At 37.0% G+C, this 17,977-nt stretch overlaps 1 protein-coding gene across 4 annotated transcripts in view; it reads right to left on the reverse strand.

The window, feature by feature from the left end:
- Positions 1–17,977, reverse strand: part of PAK1 (p21 (RAC1) activated kinase 1) — a 148,690-nt gene that overhangs the window by 57,094 nt on the left and 73,619 nt on the right. For 2 of the 4 annotated variants that reach the window (XM_059411533.1, XM_059411525.1), the window contains exon 2: positions 11,439–11,646. In XM_059411533.1, the coding sequence (XP_059267516.1) occupies positions 11,439–11,628 (190 nt within the window). In that variant the 5' untranslated portion in view covers positions 11,629–11,646. Of the gene's footprint in view, positions 1–11,438; positions 11,650–17,977 lie in introns of all 4 variants that reach the window. The other 2 variants (XM_059411516.1, XM_059411506.1) reach the window with 1 other exon arrangement.

The raw sequence follows: 17,977 nt of genomic DNA on the forward strand, positions 1-17,977 counted from the left end.
TTTTAGAGCTATGAAAATGTACTAGAATTAGAGCAGTGTGATAATTGTACAATCTTGTGACTATAGTAAAGACCACTGAACTGTACACTTTGAGATGGTGAACTGTATGTGAATCATATCTCAATTTTTTAACCAAGTAAATGTAATTTACTGTATTAAAATAAAGGAGAAAATGTATAGAATTAAATTAATGCAGAAAAGGCATTTGCTAAAATTTTATATCCCATTGTGATTAAAACCTCTTAGCAAACTAGGATTACACGGGAATTTCCTTAATCCAATAAAAGCTAATAACCAAAAAACACTAGAGCCAACATCATACTTAATGGTGAAATGCTGAGAGGTTTTCCTCTGAGATTACAAATAAGATAAAGATGTCACTTCTATTTACCATAATCCTGAAGGTATTAGCCAGTGAAACTAGGAAAGAAAAAGAAGCACAGGGAGAAGGATTAGAAAGGAAGAAACATAACTACCACAATTTACAGATAATATGATTGTGTATACAAACACAGAAAAATTCTAATAGGAGAAAAATCTTCATAACTTAGAACAGGTAAAGAGTCCAAAAATAAAATAGAAAGCATTAGAAAGGAAATAATAAATCTGACTATATTAAATTCTATCAAAAATACCATTAAGTGCATAAATGAAGATACCTGCAATATATATAACTGGCAAAAGGCTTGTATCTAAATAAGAACTCCTGCAAACCAATAAAATTTTTTTTTTCTTAAATGGGCAAAAGGCTTGACCAGGCACTTCACAAAAAAGACACAGATGTAGTGAAAAGAAGGGCCAAAGATACCCCAAAGATACAGATGTAGTGAAAAGATGGGCCATCTGTAGCCCAATGTTTATAGCAGCAAAGGCCACGGTTGCCAAACTGTGGAAAGAACCAAGATGCCCTTCAACGGACGAATGGATAAGAAAGATGTGGTCCATATACACTATGGAGTATTATGTCTCCATCAGAAAGGATGAATACCCAACTTCTGTAGCAACATGGATGGGACTGGAAGAGATTATCCTGAGTGAAATAAGTCAAGCAGAGAGAGTCAATTATCATATGGTTTCATTTATTTGTGGAGCATAACAAATAGCATGGAGGACATGGGGAGTTAGGAGAAGGGAGCTGGGGGAAATTGTAAGGGGAGGTGAACCATGAGAGACTATGGACTCTGAAAAACAATCTGAGGGGTTTGAAGTGGTAGGGGGTGGGAGGTTGGGGGAACCAGGTGGTGGGTATTAGAGAGGGCACGGATTGCATGGAGCACTGGGTGTGGTACAAAAACAATGAATACTGTTACGCTGAAAATAAATTAAAAATAAAATAAAAAATAAATAAAAATTAGAAAAATAAAAACTATTTTTAAAAATTAAAAAAAAAAGTATACCCAAATGGCCAATTAATAGAAAAGCTGCTTAACCTCATTAAAGACTGATAATAAAAGTGGTGACAAAAACAAGTAAAGTAAGTGCAACTCTTATGCACCACTGGTGGGAAGATACATTGAAAAACTATGTGTTTGAACTCTGAATTTTTGGTATTTATCAACCAAAGTTTAACACAAGTATCTGCATGATTCAGCAATTTTACTATGTACATGCACCCAACAGAAATGTGTGAACACATGTATAAAGACGTGCACTAGAATGGTCAGAAAACATTCCTAACAGTCTATTGCTGAAACAGTTTATGTTCATTAACAGTACAATGGAAAATATTCCTTTAAGAGAATATTATATAGCAATGAAAATGAGCTAACCCACATATAAAAATATAGATAAATCTTGTTTTAAAATGTTAAACAAAGGCAAATATATGCTGTATGATTCTATATACAGCAAGTTAAAAAATAGACTCATTTATGAGTTAATCTTTGGGAAGGAGAGATACGTTAGTGCCTGAGCTTCTAGGTGGCTAGCAAGATCTTTTTTTTTTTTTTTGGTCATGTTAGTGGCCACATAGATGCAGTCAATGTATCACTGAATTGTACACTTCTGAAATGTGCATTTTTCTATATAAAGATGTAAAAGTGCAATGGTGGAATCTACAAGAACCATGGCTCATCAAAAGGTAAGACTTCAACAAACACTAAATACTAAGTTATAGTCAAATAATTCTTTAGAACATTTGAAAAAAACTTTAAACAAGTCCCCAAATGTTCTTGCAGTAGCACCAGTAAATGCCTAGCAATCAATTCCATAGCTCTTTGTTGCAAAGTTACTTTTTGTCTTGATAATACAAATATACAGGAGTGATCTTTCATCAATTCTACATTTTAGGACTTATTATGAAAACCACTTTTGGACTAATTAAAAGAATCATCCCCTTTTCACAATTAACAGTTAACTTTTAATGAATTTACAATTGTGCCTACCCATTTCTTAAAATTTAAAAAAAAAAAAACTTTTTTGTATTATTATGTTAGCACATCATTAGTTTTTGAGGTAGTATTCCAAGATTCATTGTTTATGCACCACACCCAGTGCTCCATGCAATATGTGCTCTCCTAAATACCCACCACCAGGCTCACCCATCCTCCCAACCCCTCCCCTCTAAAACCCTCAGTTTGTTTCTCAGAGACCTTTACATAAATAAAATAAATATATGTGTTTATTGCATGCCTTCATTTATTAAACCCTAATTATTTTAGTTGTGGGTAATCCATATCAAATAATTGTATATTTTATAGACAGGTCATCAATTTAATACTTTTATTTTAAGGACTAAACCCTTTTTTTAAATATATATATATTTTTATTCTTTGTGGGTTTTTTTGGTTTTTGTTTTGTTTTGTTTTTTATAAACATATAATGTATTTTTATCCCCAGGGGTACAGGTCTGTGAATCATCAGGTTTACACACTTCACAGCACTCACCATAGCACATACCCTCCCCAATGTCCATAACCCCACCCCCCTCCCCTAACCCCCCTCCCCTCAGCAACCCTCAGTTTGTTTTGTGAGATTAAGAGTCACTGATGGTTTGTCTCCCTCCCAATTCCATCTTGTTTCATTTATTCTTCTCCTACCCCCTTAACCCCCCATGTTGCATCTCTACTTCCTCATATCAGGGAAATCATATAGTTGTCTTTCTCTGACTTGACTTATTTCACTAGGATTAAACCCTTTTTAAGAAGGTATAATATGTTCACATTCATTTTAGGTTCAGGGAAGGTTATAGTGGTTAGTTCTCTACTGGGTTTTAGTTGTCAATAGCCAATAAATTTTAAAACTTGTAATTACAAGTTTAAAACTTGTAATTTTTTAAACTTCTGTTGAAACATTTAACTTTCAGGTTAAAAATTTTCTGTTATTTGGAGGCAGCTGGGTTGCTCAGTCATTAGAGCCTTGATCTCAGGTCTTGGTCTCAAGGCTGTGAGTTTAAGCCCCATGTTGGGTGTGGAATCCACTTAATAATTTTTTCTGTGAAATGAAAAATTTGTGTTTTAAATTAAGAATTTAGAATTTAATCTCTCTCTCTCTCTCTCACACACACACATACACACACAGAAACCTGGCTCATGAGCCACATATGATTTTACAGAGTATTTAGTCCAATTTTTTCATTTTAAAGATGAGAAAACCCAGAGAAGTTCAGAGAGTTTCTCAAGGCCACATTAACAAATATCTGAGAACACTGCAATAGGAACTAAACCCCAAACAGAATATTTTACAATGTTACTTCCTTAGAAAATCTTGAACACATAGTTGGTTGCCAAGCCCAACTCCTAATATCATATGTGTATCAATGCTTCATTATGTAAGTGAATTAGATAACACAGGGGAAGAGAAAAAGGGAAAAGGGAGAGGATTAGAGTAAGAAAGAAGTGAAGAGTATCTAAGAGATCTGGAGTTTTAAGAGACTTACCTTTTTGGCCTCCGTTTCAAATATATTATTTGTTCCAGAAATCCAGGCCCATATCCCGAGCTTAGAACCCTGCTTCTGACAGATATTACAGAGAACTCTTGGAGACTTCTTGGGAAACCTGCTTAGTCTCAGTGCACAGAATAACTTAATCTGCTCTTCCCATTATCCCCATCTAAACCAACAGGAAATACAAGCCCAGACATAGGAAGAGAAAGGTAGCCTATGCCAGAATCATTCTTTAATTCTACTTTGGAAGAACCCTGTTAAGGGTTGCTATTTTATAAATGTCATAACAACTCAACCATGACTGCAAGTTACAATAGCCACCAAAATTTCTACCAACTCTAAAAAATGCTGCAGTTTGCATAGCATTTTTCACATCTTTAGTCTTCCGGCAATTCTAGGAGGTAAGTATTACTGTGTACCCATACTACAGATAAGAGAACTAAAGCCAAGAAAGGTAAAACAATTTAACCAAAGGTCACAAAGTTAGGGAGGGGCAATGGTGATAATTTTAAGGGCCTGAACTCCAACATGGCTTCTTTTGAATGTACCGTGCCTTCCCCATATTGCAGACTACATGAACATGCCAGTGAGTGATAGAACAGATGTTATTAAATGCAAATTAGTTTGAATGTTAAAAGAAACAACCAAATCAATTCCACTAAAGCCATCAGTCTAACATCTCTCGGATGGAAGCCCTCAAACACTATATGGTGTCTGAGGACTTAGAAGAATGAGAGAGTACAGTCCAGAAGCAAGAGACAATTATTCAAATTCAGACTCCATGCTCTACAACTATGCAGATGTGACCCTGGGGAAGCTGTTGACCTATTAAGTATCAGTGTTGTTCAGTGGTTTCAGAGTGTCAGTCCCCCACTCAGTACTCCCTAACTAGATGACCTTGGGAAAGTTAGTTAATCTCTATGAAACTCAGTTTGCTGTCTACTAAGTGAAATATTTATGTACCTGCAAGGGCTGGTATATTTCACAAACATCAAATCCCTTAATATATTGTGTGGTAATTAATAGGCATTCAACAAATAGTAGCTGGTTATTGCTATTACTATTTTATGGTTATTTATTACTATTGTGTAGTTACTATTTGTTATAATTTCTATTTTTTATTATTGTTTTTAATTTGAAGACCAACTAAGGTAAAGAAAATGTACGTGTTTTATAAGCTAAAAGCTTTACAAACATGAGTTATCATTAATATAAGAAAGTTTCAGAGTAAGATTTCTGGACCCACTCACTAAGACAGAGAAACTGTGGCTAAGAAGAAAGAAGAAAAAATCATTCTGATGTCATGTAACTAGAGACCACAAGAAGAAATAAAGTGGAAAAAGAAGGTCAAAACCTCACCCATCCTAATTTTAACCCCATGTTGGCCTACTCCATTTGGCTTTCTGATAGCATGGGAATTCAGGCTGACACTGCCAAATCCTATGGTGCAGTACAGTTATCCGGGGTTCAGCACAAATCATTGGCCTTACTTATTTTTTTTAAAGATTTATTTTTAAGAAGCACCTCTCATTGGTTCAGCTGAGCTAATCTGAGCTCAAGGCAGTAAAATGCTCCAAACTTGGGAGAGATAAACACTGACGTAGTCCAGTTTTAAAATTAACTTTGCTAAACTCTTCCCAAGCCTGGAGAATTCCACTTTGGTTGCGAAAATTAAGCCAGAAGAAGATTCCAAACTAAATACTGCATGACTTAATAGAATAAACCAAAGTCTCCATATCCTAACCACAGGTACCAGGCTTTCCCACATAGAATTCTGCAACCCAGCACCACATACTCCTGGACTTCAGCTACAGCTTCTTTGATTTATTTACGCATTCCCCCAGGCACACACTGAAGCCCTGCTGAAGGTCAGCATTAGGTAATGCCCACAGACATTCTAACCATTGCCAGCTCAAATCTCAGCCACTACCGCAGGCCACAAAGACCCTTCTTTCTCTTTTCCCAAATCTCCTTAGAGACCTAAAACTACCCCTTTGGTAATTTTGGCTCCAAAAGTCTGGGTATGACCTAAGCATCTGTTATTCTTTAAAAGCACCATGAGTGAATCAGATATGTAATCTGAGTTGAGAACAATGAACAGAGATAGTTGGGTATGCTGTAACAAATACTGCAGGAAGACTGAGTTCCACACTCATCCCTGCCACTTTCCAGCTGTGATCTCAAGCAATTTAATTTTCTTTAAACCTCAGCCTCCTCAACTGAAAATGACTTGTGGGCATCAGATTAAACAAGAAGTGAGTTTCCCATTTTTTAAAAAAAAACCTCATACTTGTAGTGTTTTACAGTTTAGAAAATGGTTTTGTATTCACTATGTGAAATGGCAAAAGCCTACTAATGGTAAGGGTGACGGGAATTACAATTATTCCTACCTCACAGATGAGAATACTAAGATTAAAATAAATTGGTAAGAGGAAAAGAAATCACAGAATAAAAGTCAGAGATAGGACTCAATCTTGGTTCTCTAAGTCCAGTTCTAGACTATTTCTAGGCCAAATACTTTAGTAAGGCCATACCACTTCAAAGACTGCCAACTCTGCTTTGAATCCTGTAGGACTAAGTGAGGCACAAAGCAAAGGTCAACAAATGTTTATTGGTTGAAAGATAATATCAACAAGCATAAAATTAAGCTGAACAAAGGCTCCTAACAAAAGGGGGGGGGACTTCACTTATCTCATTGTGATGCATGCATTAATTATAGCCATCTTTAAAGCAAACCGATGAAACCTCTGTGCTCAGGGCATGCACAGAAAATCTATAACTAAGGGATGAAAGAGACAACTAGATTATTTCACAAGAACTTTTTAAAACTCTTTGCTTTCTGTATCTATACTTTGAATTCACAAAGAAACTGGTTTGAGATCTTGAGCTATGAGATTTAGTTTCAGAACAGATTTGGCCTAGGATCACTCAGTGAAGGGTGTCCAGATAGAATCTCTGGGTCTACACACAGATTTATTATTAATTAAAGTACTTTACAATGGCCCAGCTTCTTTTTACCTACACATGCAACCCAATCCAACTTCATCTTTATAATCTCATTTATTTAATTTTAGGATTTCAAAACTATGAGAGATCTTCTATGTTTACTGGTTTGACTCTAGTTTTTTGGATGAAGACACTGAAGTCTACAGAGAAATAACTGACCCAAGCTGTCAGTCAATTTATGACAGAACTAAGACTACAACCCAGATATTCAGACCCCCACCTTCCATTCAGTATGTAAGATCATCCTTTTAGTTCTCAATGATGTCTAAGTGTTATGCTTCCACCTGCTATTTTAGACAGGAATCATCTTTTAAATAAAAAAACAAAACACACACACACAAGTTTTACTGAGATATAATTCACTGAGATACAATTCATCCATATAGTGCACAATTTAGTGACTTTTTATATATTCACAGAGCTGGGCAACCATCCCCATAATCAATTTTAGAACATTTTCTTTTCTTTTTTTTTAAGTTTTCTTTCTTCTCTTTTTTAATTATGTTCAGTTGGCCAGCATATAGTACATCATTAGTTTTTGATGTAGTGTTCAACGATTCATTAGTTGTCTATAACACCTAGTGCTCATCCCAATACACGTCCATGTTAATACCCATCACCCTGCTACCCTATCCTCCTAACCCCCCTTCCTTCTGTAACCCTCAGTTTGGTTTCCAGAGTCCAGAGTCTCTCATGATTTGTCTCCCTCTCTGATTTCTTCCCATCCAGTTTTCCCTCCCTTCCCCTGTGGTCATTACATTTTATCACCCCAAAAAGAAACTCCATACCCCCTAATCCCATCTGCCTCTTCCCATAGCCCTGGGCAATGATTCATCTGCTTTTGCCTATGGATTTGCCTAGATATTTCATATAAATGGAATCATATAATATGTGGTCCTTTGTGACTGACTTCTTTTACTAACACAATGTTTGCAAAGTTCAACCATGCTGTGGCATGGATCAGAACTTCACTTCCTTTTATTATCAAATAAAATATTTATTTGTATGGATGTGCCACATTTTACTTACCCATTCATCAGTTGATGGCTATCTGGGTAATTTCTACTTTTTGGCTATTATGAATAATGCTGCTATAAACATGTGCAAGTATTATACGGACACGTGTTTCTATTTCTAGGTCATATAGTAACTCTATGCTCAATCTTTTAAGAGACTGCCAGACTTCTCTAAGTGTTTTTAACATTTACTTTCCCACCAGCAGTGTATAAGGGTTCCAATTTCTCCAAATCCTTGTCAACATTTGTTATTATCTTTTTATTACAGTCATCCTAGTGGGTATAAAGTGATATCTTACTGTGCTTTTGATTTGCAGTTCCCTCACAGTTAATGATTTTGAGCCTCTCTCCCATGTGCTTATTGGCCATTTGTCTGTCTTCTTTGGAGAAATGTCTATTCAGATCTTTTAGCCATTTTTCAATTGAGTTTTTTTTTTATTGTTCTGTTGTATTAGCTCCTTATATATTTATGATACAAGTCCCTTATCAGATATATGATTTAAGAAAATTTTCTCCCAAGGGGAACCCTCTTACACTGTTGGTGGGAATGCAAGTTGGTGCAGCCACTTTGGAGAACAGTGTGGAGATTTCTCAAGAAATTAAAAATAGAGCTTCCCTATGACCCTGCAATTGTACTACTGGGTATTTACCTCAAAGATACAAATGTAATGAAAAGAAGGGCCATCTGTAGCCCAATGTTTATAGCAGCAATGGCCACGGTCGCCAAACTGTGGAAAGAACCAAGATGCCCTTCAACGGACAAATGGATAAGGAAGATGTGGTCCATATACACTATGGAATATTATGCCTCCATCAGAAAGGATGAATACCTAACTTTTTTAGCAACATGGACAGGACTGGAAGAGATAATGCTGAGTGAAATAAGTCAAGCAGAGATAGTCAAGTATCATATGGTTTCACTTATTTGTGGAGCATAACAAATAACATGGAGGACATAGGGAGATGGAGAGTAGAAGGGAGTTGAGGGAAACTGGAAGGGGAGGTGAACCATGAGAGACTATGGACTCTGAAAAATAATCTGAGGGTTTTGAAGTGGAGGGGGGGTGGGAGGTTGGGGGAGCCAGGTGGTAGGTATTAAGGAGGGCATATATTGCATGGAACACCGGGTGTGGTGCGGTGCAAAAACAATGAATTCTGTTATGCTGAAAAGAAATTTTAAAAAAAGAAAATTTTCTCCCATTCTATGGATTATCTTTTTACTTTCCTGGTGGTAAAATTCGAAGCACAAATGTTTTTAATTTTGATGGTATCTACAAAGCAGGAAATCTTATCTTCCTAGTCAGCAAGAACAATTTCAACTTTTCAAGAGTCCTCTTTACTACATATAGAAACTTGGGCTAAACACCTACTTACTTAACAGAGATCAAGAATTATGGTTGATAAAGCACAGTGTTAAAAATAAGCACACACCTGGGGCACCTGGGTGGCTCAGTGGGTTAAGCCTCTGCCTTCAGCTCAGGTCATGATCCCATGGTCCTAAAATAGAGCCCAGGACTGGGCATTCTGCTCAGCAGGGGACCCCTGCTTCCCCCTCCCCCTACCTCTCTGCCTACTTGGGATCTCTCTCCCTCTCTCAAATAAATATGTGGAATATATCAAATAAATATGTGGAATCTTTAAAAAAAAAAAAAAAAAGCTTACACACCTAAACTGAGAGAGAAACAAAGTTGCTATATATATGGAAGAAAATTCTAAGGCATGGTAACACCACCTAGATCATAGCCCTGTATCTAGGAAGTTGGCAGCTCCTATATAAATGAATTAGCCAAAAAATGAAAACTAAGCAATTTACCCATCTCTCTTCTAACTAGACCCCGAAAGAGCTCACTATGAAGGTGGAATAGGGGATAGGGTAAGTACACACAAAGATACAAGCCCAAAATAGTAAAAATTCTCAATAGTTCTCATTTCAGTTATTCAACAATTATTTCCTATCTATAATATCACTGCCTATTAGACATCTCTATGTCAAGGCATCTCAAATGCAAAGTGTCTAAAATTACCTTTTCACCTCAAATGCAATGTGTTTAAAGGCTTTCCTGTTTTCTCCAACTACCAATCCTCCTGACTTGTTCCTCTTCCTGTGTTCCTTATTTGGTTAATGATACTATCATCTACCATCTTACAGTGATCTATAACTATGCAGTTATATTTTTCTACAACATAGGGTACTTTCTGCAATTCGCCATTGTGCTTCTTATATTTGGCCTACTATTTCAGAATCCCAATTCTGATTTTATCATATAGTCTACTAGCTATGTCTACCAGCTTCAGTAAAGGAGTAAAGAGAACACATCCTTATATGAAGTGCCTTCTGTGTGGAAGGTACTTAATTAGGAAATTTGCATATAATCTTCACACAACAACCCTGTGAATATTATTCTAATTTTAGAGATAGGAAAATCCCAATCTTTCCTACAGATAGGAAACTAAAGCCAAAGGAGCTAACTGACATATCTAAGGTCTGAGAGCTGGTAAGTGAGTAATCCAGGATTTGAATCAGGTCCACCTAAATCAGAAGCTCATGATAACTATTTATAAAAAGAAAGCCAATTTCGTCAACACACCACAAGAAAAAGCCCTGCAAGCATGATGGAGAAATTTACCTTACATCAAGAGCCACTTAAATAAACAATTTGGGGAGTCAAACAAAAATCACTTATCAATGTAGACACCCAAACCTCTATTTCACTATCTTGTCCAGACAATTTCAGTGACTTTATCAGATACACTGTTAAAAGACTAATTATTCAGGGCATCTGGGTGGCTCAATCAATTAAGTGTCTGCCTTTGGCTCAGGTCATGATCTCCAGATCTTGGGATTGAGACCCGCATCCAGCTCCCTGCTAAATGGGAGTCTGTTTCTCCCTCTCCTTCTGCCCCTCTCCCCAGCTCATGCTCTCTCTCTCTCTCAAATAAATGAATAAAATCTTTAAAATCCTGTTTATTCTTCTAGAAGTTTTATCAATAAAAAGAAAATGAGCCCACCTAGTATGACCTCTTCTTAGTACCTCATGCTGAGTCCTGCTTCTTTTTCCCAGCAACTACTTGCCTTTCTTACTGATACTTAATCTCCAAATCTAGATGTGAGAGGAGGACATATGAATAAAGAAGAGGCAATCAAGAATCCAGAAAGGAGACATTCCAAAAATGACACTAGCTTGGAAAAAAACATTTCCAAATGAAGACACTCCAGTATTTCTTATATTCTGTGAGTTCATAAAAGTTTTATAACTTATAAAGTAAATAGATGGCTTCAGATTATACAAAGTCTGGCAAGAGCACAATTATTTTCTTAGAATTTTGCTAGAAATAGTTGATAAAGTATAAAAATAAGTTTATTTCCTCTCTGACTTCAGTCACCTTGGGAAAGAAAGACAAGGGAAGGATTTAAGGGCAAAAAAGGTATTAAAGAAAAATTAAGTCAAGGAAAGGACAGCTCTTTAAGCTACCAAAAGAAAAAAAAACTGTCTTAAGCATACAAATGGTTAGAAAGAAATGAAATACTGTACTTTTATCTCCAGGTAAGATGGATCGGTAAAATCGGTCCTTCTTTTTCTTCTCCTCTGGGTTTGGAGGCAGAGGTTTGGAACCATGGTTTAGGGTTCCCGCATCTTTGCTTCCAGCTCCAATCATAGTGCTGGTGTTTCTCATTGGAGGGGCTGGGGGTTTGTCTTGAATGTCTAGGCCGTTATTTGACATTGTCACCACCACCAGCAGCTACTGAAATCAGAAAGAACAACATAATTCTTTTATTATTTTCATGCAAAAGGAAATACATATTGAAAAATTTCAAAGAATCCAAACGATATAACCCATCCTCGAGGGCGCAGCTCAAACCTTTCCACCACACATTGTAACTACTACCGTCTTACTCACTCAACAATACTCAAAGATGTAATACCTACTCTGTGCCAAGCACTGCTGAACATTCACAAGATTCTTCTTTTTCTCTACCTAAGACATTGGAGAGCACAGAAAACCAGCTTGATGTAGTTTGAAAGGCAGAACTTGGCCCAGCTAAATTAATTAGTAATCCCAGTGCCACTAGCACTAGCACTAGTACACTAGCCTTAAAGAAATTCCTTAACCACCTGGGTTCCATTTATTCATTCATTAAATAAAACTAACATCATTCTACACAGTGACCCTTTGCCAACCTCTAATTTTGTAACTTTAGGAAAATCATGTTCCCTCTCTAGAATGGACTGTATCACTATATCAAGAGTCCCTAAAGCTGCTGGTTTTGTTAATAGTTTTACTGGAACACAACCGTTCATTTACATATTGTCTATGCCATCTTTCACATTCCAATGGCAGAGCTGAGTAGTTGCAACAGAGACTATATGCCCACAAACCTAAAATATTTATTTAGTGCTTTACAAGAAAAGTTTGCTGACCCTTGGCCTATATCATCTCTCCAGTATTTTTTTCCTCTAAAATTTAACCTTGATCTAAATATATGATAGTCAATGCAGTAACCATCCTGTCATATATGGTGTTGCATTTACTGGCAATCTCCAATACTTCTGGCAAAGGGAAGGAATAAAATCTTTAAAAAAGGGAAAAAATTGATATCACATGGTAACAAGAGTTTTAATGAAGACGGATGTTATTACTTTAAATCAGTAAGTGTCCTTGACGTTGGGCAGACATATACATTACAGAATTAATAAAGTCTCTCATTATCCTTCCAGGTTACAGTGGAAACTATATCTTTGGCCATGACTACTTAGAATATAAGCTCCGTCAAGTAAACACAATGGTGCTTTAGAGGCTAAAGTTTCTGATTAATAAATAAATAAATAAATAAACCAATGTAATAATCACCAAGAGCTTTTTAGAAATAAGATGTTCTGTTCTGATTCCCCTAAATTTTTATTTAGTGTAACTAGGTTATGGACAAAATTCTGTAATGTTAAAAATTACTGATCCCAGTGCCAGCCAGATTCGAATACCACTGCTTTAGATGTCCATTATTTAAATGCTATGAACAAAATTTATTAACCTTTTTTACATTTTTTAATAAATGTAGGACTAAATGATCCCCTGCATCTATTTCTCCCTTGAATTCTTTCTCTACATGCCATAAGCGATCTAAAACACAGCACTTCTCTATTTTTTTTTACATTTTTTATTATGTTCAGCTAGTCAACATATTGGTTTTTGATGTAGTGTTCACTGATTCATTAGTTGTGTATAATATCCAGTGCTCATCCTAACACGTGCCCTCCTTAATACCCATCACCCAGCTACCCCATCCCCATAAACCCCTCCCTTCTGTAACCCTCAGTTTCCCAGAGTCCAGAGTCTCTCATGGTTTGTCTCCCTCTCTGATTTCTTCCCATTCAGTCTTCCCTCCCTTTCCCTATGATCCTCTGCACTACTCTTCATGTTCCACCTATGAGCAAAACCATACGATAATTGTCTTTCTCTGCTTAACTTGTTTCACTTAGCATCATCCCCTCCAGTTCCATCCATGTTGATGCAAATGGCAAGTATTCATCCTTTCTGATGGAATATACGAAATAAAAAACATATCTTCTTTATCTATTCATCTGCTGAAGGACATTTCGGCTCCTTCCACAGTTTAACTACTGTGGATGTTGCTGCCATGAACACCGGGATGCATGTGCCCCTTCTTTTCACTACATTAGCACTCCTCTACTTTAAAATCCATCACTGACATCCCAGAACAAAAACTAAAGTTCCTTACTAACTAAGCCACCATACCTGGACACAGCCTACACTCAAACTATACCTTGGAAATCTCTGTTCTCTTGTTTTGCCAAATCTCTTACCCTTCTTCCGATCCCCCAGTGATTCTTGTCAAAGATTTCTCCCTCCTCTGACTAATAAAAATCTTACTCATCTTTCAGGCCAGATTCAAACTTCACCCTTTCTGTAATTCATCCTAACCTACCCCTACCAAACCAACCTCTACCTCTATCTGCTCTTTACTTCTCTTTTTGATCAAAAGAAATTAAGTAAGCAAGAAGAATCATTAATCTATATTAACTCTCTGGGTGGTGTGCTTTTATCCATTTCTTCTGGCTTCACTTTGCAGGTCTGCCTTTGCTTTTTCTCCCAGCCCCAACTCAAGTCCCTCAGCTCCCACAAAGGGGATTCCATGGACTGAGTCCTCAAGTGCACCTTCCTACCCTGCACTGCAGGTTCCAAAATTATACTCCCTACAGCCACCTGACAGATTAAGCAGGCCCTTCCTTGCCTCTTAGGTCCTTCAGCCCAAAGCTACACTGAATATAGCTCCCCTTCAAGGCTACAGCCCAAGATTATACCAAGAGAGGTTCACCACCCTTTCCGATATAGGCTTTTCTTCATTTCTCAGATCTTCAACCATGCCTGGAGAATACTCAAATTATTCCAAATTATTGAAACCTAGAATCTGTTATTGGAATACAATGCTTGAATCCTCTGTACCATATTCTACCCAAGGTCATCTGGCCTATGCTTGAAAACTTCCATTTTTAGGAAATCTATGATCTCAAAAGTCAGCCTATTCTATCTTTGGTCACTTCATTTAGAAAGTTCTCACTTACATTAATTTCTATGTATTTCACACTGCACAGCAATTATTTGTTTATACATTTGCCTCGCCCCCCACACCCTCTTCTCTGCCAGCTTTAGACTATGAACTCCTCAAGAACAAAGTTCACTCTTACTTATTTCTCAATCCCCAACACCAGGTCTGGCACAGAATAATCAATAAAGATTTGTTGAACAAATGAATAAAGAACAAGTAAACAAATAAATGAATAAGCAAACAAACACTACTTCTATTAGTCCTAAATCCTATCTCACGTCTATTCAGAAAAGTCTATTGCTTCTTCCCCAGACTGAACTTTAGGTACTTGAAATCATCTTTCAAAATCCCCCAAGTCTTCTTGTTCTCTCAGTGTTAAACACTGAGTTTTCTCAATGTTTCTCAAATCAAGTTTTCTCAATGTTAAACATTGTCTGTATCTTCAACTATACACCGTACAATTTTGTACCTACCCGATCCTTCCCTCTGAACTTACTTGGACTTGATGTTTCTATACTAATTTCCAGTTTCCCTGCAGCCCTCCAAACAGTCCCTTCCTGTGGTTTCTCCACAAGTCTTTACTATCTTTGTACTTCATAGATCCCCTCACTGGTCATTTTGCAATCTACATTCAGCAAAATAATTGGCACATTTTTAAAACTATGCCATTTTAAACTTTGTTTATAGGAAAACAAGTCCAAAGGATCAATCCTGAGAAGAGAAAGGAAAAAATATACTCAATTCTTAAATAAGGAGACCAAACACATCTTAAATCTTCTCACAGTCTGTGCCGGTCAAATATTTGGGACAATGACAAGCCAATGCCTTCTGACGGGCTGCAGTATAAAGCGAGGCTCAAAGCCAACGTTTAGAATGATAGTTCAGATGACACCCCTCTATCCATCCTAGACAACAAACTGCTATAATAGAGGGAAAGACACGCTGATTACATTTTACCAATGCTCCAGAGGCTCAGGGAGCCTAATAATTTTGCGCAACTAATTATACTAAAGTATTAATTATGAATCAACTGAATGGCTCTGTAATAAACGCAGGATCGTTGTGAGGTTTCAGAAAGGCCATCCGTAAGGCGATATAATAAAAAGATGACTGGATCTAAAATCAAGAGATCTGGATTTAGGTCCCGGCTCTGCTATTTACTAGTTATGACTCTAATAAAAGTCCCCCAACCTATGAGCTACAATTTGGTGTTTCCCACTCTACAGTCACTAGACAGATACTGGTCAAGAGGCAACCAAGGAATGGAAGTGATTTATGTCTCCTTTTCTAGAGAAAGAATAAAAATATAGTGCTAGCGCAGAAAGAAGGGAAAGAAAACGTTTTTCAAGTAGCCATTATGTGTAAGGTACTTTACATACTGAATGAAACAAGACACGAACTGTGGGAAGGACTGTGTACAGCAGCAGCTACTCCTTTCCACTCTATGACATCCGGATGCCACAGCCACTAATATAAAAAGGGCCAAGATAAAGAATTTAAGATATACATAACATCAAAGCCAGAAGCAACTTTTAAAGGTCGCCTAATCTGACCCTCTCATATAACAGGTAGGAATACTGAGGTATTCATTCTGTAAACACAGAATGAAATTGCTTAAACACAGCAGTTTAAAGGTGGGATTAGAACCCATGTCTTCATACTCTCTGCCAAAGAATTTTCCAAATATACCTGAAGTAATTCTATCCCGTATGTACCTTTTCTGACCTGAACTCTGCTACTCTTGATTTAGGTAAGTCAAATCCAGCCAGTGGCCAAAAAAAAGCACAATATAAACATGTTTGGCTAGACTTGGTTGATATTTACTAAATGTCTTTCATGAGGCATAAATAAATTCTTGGTCTTCAAATCAGCCATGTGAAAGTTATGTACACCTTTTAATATCATTGCAGGTTCTTCACTTAAGTACAATTCAAATCAATAAATTTTTACTGAGTACTTACTCATAAAGTGCCATGGTAGAAACCAGGGCAAAGAGATAAATAAATGAATATGCTCTAATGCTAGACATTCTCATAGTTTAGTAAGCAAGATACATAGGACTAGAAAACCACAGTGCCAGGCCCATTGTGAACAGTGCTACAGAGCAGTACAAGTGGTAAAATGTCAGAAGACATGAAAAGGAAAGACAGTATTGAATTTAGGTGATCAGTGAGGCTTCACAGAAGAGGTGGTGTTAAAAGCAGGGGCTTAAAGAATAAATAAGTCAGACTAGTGGTCTTTGACCCTGAACTATTAGAGTCCCTAGGAGCTTTTTAAAACACCAGCTCAAGTACTTAGGGGGCAGTATACTAATATATACAACTTACTTTGAAATGTGTTTTTAAAAAGTAAGATGGATTATTGGATGAACATGGGTATAATATTCTTGTCCATATATAATTTATAGTGGATACAATAAAGCAAATATATGAAAATGTTAATGGTAGAACAATCTAGGTAGTAGACATACAGGTATTCACTATAAAATTCTTTAAACTTTGATGTACTTTTGAAATTTCTCCTAATAAAAGGGGTAGAGGGCAAATACCAGTACTGAGCTCTGATTTAACTAGTCTGAGATAGGTACAGGCATTGGTAAAGTACCTGAACCAAAGAAAACAAACAATAAATAAGCAGACTATTTTGATGGAGAATGATAATGGCAAATGCATCCTAGACCACAGGAATAGTGTAAGTGTGAAAGTACAGTGAGGTAGAATGCAACACAAAAATAAAAAAGTAGGACACAACGATCAGAGAGCCTTTTATGCTCTATAACACCTACAGCACTAGTCAGAAAAATGGTCCCTTCTAAGCAGTTCTAGATCCACGCAATGAATGTCCCATGTTAAAAATAAAAGATGACACTTGATTTAAAAAGGCTGTGGAGAGATGACAATGAGAAAAGAGCTGTTGCCTGGAGGAGGGGACCAGCTGCCATCCGTCTGCACTGAGGGCTCTATGATGCCTTCATCTCACACAATGGGACTTGGAGTTTTGGAGAGTCCTATAAACTGCTTAACAGAGTTGCTCAAATTCTAAAAAAGTTTCCCCACAGACCTCCTGAACTATCTTTACAAATAGGATTTCAGCCGTCATTTGGCACTGATAGCTTAATAACCACTAACATTAGAAAACACTTTGGAATTTACAGAAAACTTGGAAATCTGCTTGGTTGGTGTCAGTTTTCTCATTCATGCATGCAAATATTTATTCATCACCTACTGTATGCCAGGCTGTGCTAGGTGCTGGGGATAAAATAGTGAGCAAGTCAGAAGAAGCAAAGTATCAGAGACACTGCCAGTCACCCAGAGCCAGCAGAGGCATGGATGTGAAATAAAGTCTGTGTGACTCCAGGACCAACTCTTTTTCTACTACACCACGTGTCACTGTTCACGCTAACGGCAAAGGGACTAGATAACCTCTAATAACTCCTCACGCCATTATCTAAGGTGAAGTAGGGAAAGGAAGAAGAAAAAATAAAACCTAGTCCACATATTAATCACA

The sequence above is a fragment of the Mustela nigripes genome, chromosome 1 (assembly GCF_022355385.1).
Source record: "Mustela nigripes isolate SB6536 chromosome 1, MUSNIG.SB6536, whole genome shotgun sequence".
NCBI lineage: Eukaryota > Metazoa > Chordata > Mammalia > Carnivora > Mustelidae > Mustela > Mustela nigripes.